At 38.5% G+C, this 4,365-nt stretch overlaps 1 protein-coding gene across 1 annotated transcript; it reads right to left on the bottom strand.

The window, feature by feature from the left end:
* Positions 1-873: 873 nt before the first annotated feature.
* nhlh2 (nescient helix loop helix 2) lies at positions 874-4,130 on the bottom strand. The gene is made up of 2 exons (XM_052565268.1): positions 3,562-4,130; positions 874-2,639 (listed from the first exon to the last, which is right to left on the bottom strand). The coding sequence occupies exon 2, from the start codon at positions 2,586-2,588 to the stop codon at positions 2,220-2,222; it is 369 nt and encodes a 122-aa protein (XP_052421228.1). The 5' UTR covers positions 2,589-2,639; positions 3,562-4,130; the 3' UTR covers positions 874-2,219.
* Positions 4,131-4,365: the final 235 nt, after the last annotated feature.

The following is a 4,365-nucleotide window of genomic DNA, read 5'->3' as shown; positions in this document are numbered from 1 at the left end:
GATAGATAGATAGATAGATAGATAGATTTTTACTATGGAGATTTTTAACAGATGGAGAAAATATTGTATAGGCTAGGCCTATAGCTTAATACGTGGATTTTATTTGATCAGGATTTAATCTCTTTTTGTTTTATCATCTAAGACACTTGTAGAGACGGCAGATTGGCTCTTTGCTTGAAGGGTCAAAGTCTAATCTGGCTACCTGAGTTTAAGGCCAATGTATTCGACCCTTCTCCGTGACATACACCCAGACATATGGCGTTACAGCGGGGCTGAGGGTCATTCATTAGATAATCCACTAACGAGACTTTTTCACGTCCAGAGCACACAAACTGATCAGCCCGTTTGCCAGGGCGAGGAACATAATGTAACTTCTGGGATGTGTTTAGTTAGCCTAGAGCTTAAGTGTAAACCTAAAATATTTGTTTTCATCTAAACACATTTCCACAAACTAACAATGTCTTTACTGATTGAGTGAAACAATCAAATTTGAGATCGACTGTAACCCTTAAAGTTGCATCATCATCGGCTGAGTAAAAATCTTTAATGTGAAATATGACCAACTTGGACACGTACACGCGCACATGCTCTCTTGCTCTTTCCCACGGGACGCAGCAGAAGGGTCGTAATTTGGTTGCCTTGGCCCGTCTGGACGAGCACCTGTCTCCTCTCTGGGGAGAAAGTCGCCTTTGGGCCGTGAGCAGAGCGGACTGAATGTGTTGTGTGACAGCATGAAAAGGTCTTTTTTCATGACTTTTTTTTTTTTTTTTTTTTTTTTTTTTTTGACAGTGAATTTCATAATGTGAGCCTATAGTTCGTTCATTTCAGGTTTCTGAGATGACGTGCGTGAAAGTATATGAACAGAGAACATCATATTGGCACAATATCTTTAATTTCATTTTGTTTTATACAAAAACTACAACAGACGAATCAGCGCTTAATTAATATGTTTACTATTTATTCTAAAATAGTTATGAAAAACTGCGATACAAACCAGTGTAGCTACTGGCTATTCCACTACAAAATGACAAACAAAACCCTGAATTAACAGGGTGATCTTTGGATATGAGGCAGATGTGAGATCTTTTGTTCACTTTAAAATTCCCCAAAAGTTCACAAGAATCAAGTAAACAAATAATCTCTATAAATAGTTTATAAAAGAAAAATAAAACTACTTTGAGATCATTTTTGGTCGCAGCAAAGAGAGCGTCGATGGGTAGCTTGTAGACTTGGAAGGCAGGCAATACGCTTTTTATGTCTATGCCCAAATTATTTATCTGGCATTGATTATGATGTATTTAATTAGTATAATTGTACTCTTAACCACCCCAAGTCATCGGGTACCCAAAGCGCTATCTATGAGCACTTTGTAAACAAAATAAAAAATACAGCAATAGATCCTATCCGATGGGAAGTGCTTCTCGTTATCATAGGACAGGACATCAACAGCAACACCATTAGCTATATTAATAAATGTAGTGCACACACAGCGAAGGCCCTCCTACTCTTAAGAAAACTGCCAATGAAAAGTGCAAGTGAAAACCAACAGTAAACCCAAACTCTGCGACATCAGTCTAAAATAATAAAACATTAAATATTTACATTTATACGTAAACACTTCAGATATGCTATTTTAAGGACACTCGCATAATTTAATTTACTTCATAAATAAATAAACAAGAACATAAAAATTAACCACCAACAAGGTTACGATTTGTTCCAGCACATAGAAGTAGCCTATACATTTCTCCACACGGTTGGTAGCCTGTAAAATCAGCTTGATTTATAACAAGCTTGCGAAAGATAACTATTTGTTTTGTTTGATGTAGCCTAATGAGATCCAACCCGTCAAATCTCTCCACAACTTTTGCCACAAACGTGCTCATATGATGTGGGATGTTGAACAGGATAGCTAATCTTTGAAAAGCTATCCAAAACTACACTAGCTATCAAAAACAACAAGCTTCAGTTATTGCGACAGCCTACGTAAAATTTCGGTAGCTAATGTTTTATAATAGGCGTAATTAAAATACTTTCTCCCATCCCATTGTTCCGATTTCCCTTTTCTTATTTAGTGGGACAACAAAACGTAGCCTCTCTCTCTTTTAATAGGCTGTTTGTGTGAAAGCTGGAATATGCAACTTCTCAATGTTTATAAAAGTAGCTATTATTTTTGTTCATTTGTAGGGTTTTGTTATAAGGTACTGGTAAATGTTCGTTTAAACGTCCAAAACGTGGTTAAGATAAGAAATGTAACATATAGCTAGGCGAAGTATTTCGATTTTTGACAGCTTTTTGTCGGGTGGAAGTGTTGGTAGCAGCTTTCTCAGCTCAGCGAACGCTACGTTGAACGCTTCCACTCGGATGCGCTCGCGCGTGGCATGCGCAGAACGGTATTTGGCGGTCGCGCGCCTCCTCCGTCTCTTCTCCTCTCTGGTGAGCGCGGCTGGCACGAGTGCGCGAGTCTTGCCATCCTCGGCCTCTAAGGGCTCGTGGGCCACACACTCCACCTTCATGACGTTCAGACATTCCTCGTCCGGTTGTGTCCAGGTGAGGTCAGGATCCGTCTGATCGGGACTCAGCATCATTTTCAGATCCGTTTGATCAAGGCTTCAGTGGTGCACTGATTGTTAACTGCCCTGGTGAATTAGACACAAAATGATTTGTTTTTTATAAATATAAAAAAAATCTGTAGGCCTACATATTATAATAAGTTCAACAAATACAACGGTTATATCTCATGAAATGACTAAATCATTGTATTTAGACTCTGTTTTTAAAAGTAACACTGTAGGCTATTGGTTTCTGTTACTTTAAAAACAGTTCAGTAGCTACTAAATGTTGGTAAATGGTTGTCAATGTGCATTTTGCAATTTAGCTCACTCAGCCCACATTACCCTCAGTAGATGATTATAAATATTCACCGGTTCCATGCAAAAGTTAATGGAAATCAAGTAGTCTATTGTCATAAAACCAAAGTCATAGCTGACCATCTGTCGCAAATGCAAATGCAAAGCCTATAGCTCCAGATGACACAAGGGTGCGTGAATCTCAAGACATAGATTCAATCACAAGGAATGTTTTTAATAAAAAGAAAAAAGGTATAAGATGGTTGATGTGTTTAATGTTTATTTTGTATATTATATGTTCAGGATACTTTTATTTGAGCGTTGCAGCTAAACACTGTAAAATGCCTACCCATTACAACTGAAAAATGTACATTTAATTGCTGTTTTAATTTTGAAAGACAAAACCCCAAAGCAGTGCAAAGGTGACAACCTGCAGTGATTAGTTATTTACACTTGTTTAACCATTTGAAATATGGAAGATCTAATTGAAATCCTAAAAACAACGTGGACATTATTGTGACAGGTTAAACGGATGAATACAAAGATGTTGTTATCATAAAAAGGTGTAGGCCTATCACTGTACAAAATTGTTTTGCAGAGCTGCTTTTTTATAGACTGTTGCTATGGCTAATAATTCAATATAATGGCATTTACAACATGAAGATGAGGGAAAAGTATAATCAACATTTTATGAAATTGATTTGAAACTCACCTCTGTTGATGATGAATTGGATGAGAATCAATTTATTCCCTCAGATCCCTTTTATCAAGTCTGTTTTCAGTCACTGATTCATGTTCATCTGTCCATTGCGCTTTCTGAATATTTATTTCAGCATCAGCGTATTTTAGTAATACTTTCCTCGTCACTAATTTCTCGCAGTCTGCAACGATGATTTGTGTTGATATATCATGAAATTCCCGTAAGCAGAGTTACAGAATGGATATAAATATCAGGACCGGTAACGCACGCTCGGAGATGTGTTGCCCTCTGACCCGTGTGTGGCTAACAATGGACACGCGTCCTCAGATAAGATCGATTAGATATACGAAAGTATCGTCTCAGGCTGTCCTTTCTGTTTCCCGTGGATTAGGACAACATTGCTCCAGTCATCCTAACAGCCACGCGTGCTGGTCCTCGTGCCTCGGATGATTTGAGAGATAACATCCCGCTGGCTCCCTTTAAAGTCTCCCTCTCTCGCTCTCTTGCTCTCTCGCTCGCTCTTACAAATCATTCACTTTATGCACTTATCCACGACAGTCACACCTCCGTCCCACCCCCTCTGTTCTCTCTCCTTCCACTCAGCGAGTTCTTTCTCGAACAGATTGAAAGGCGCGCCTGAGGCTAGAGCTGGACGCAAATGTTTGGCAGTAACGCATGGGTTGTACGCCTGTGTTAAAGTGGTGCAATTGTTTGTAAAACTTTTTGTAATTTTTTTAGCTAAATTAAGTGGTAAGTTGTTATATTTTAAGAAAATACATTTTTAGGGTGACGTTTTGAATGGCAGGAGTATCGCGA

The sequence above is a fragment of the Carassius gibelio genome, chromosome B9, assembly GCF_023724105.1.
Source record: "Carassius gibelio isolate Cgi1373 ecotype wild population from Czech Republic chromosome B9, carGib1.2-hapl.c, whole genome shotgun sequence".
In the NCBI taxonomy this organism is placed as follows: domain Eukaryota; kingdom Metazoa; phylum Chordata; class Actinopteri; order Cypriniformes; family Cyprinidae; genus Carassius; species Carassius gibelio.
The sequence above is the reverse complement of the archived record's forward strand: the minus strand, read 5'-3'. Positions and strand labels throughout refer to the sequence as shown.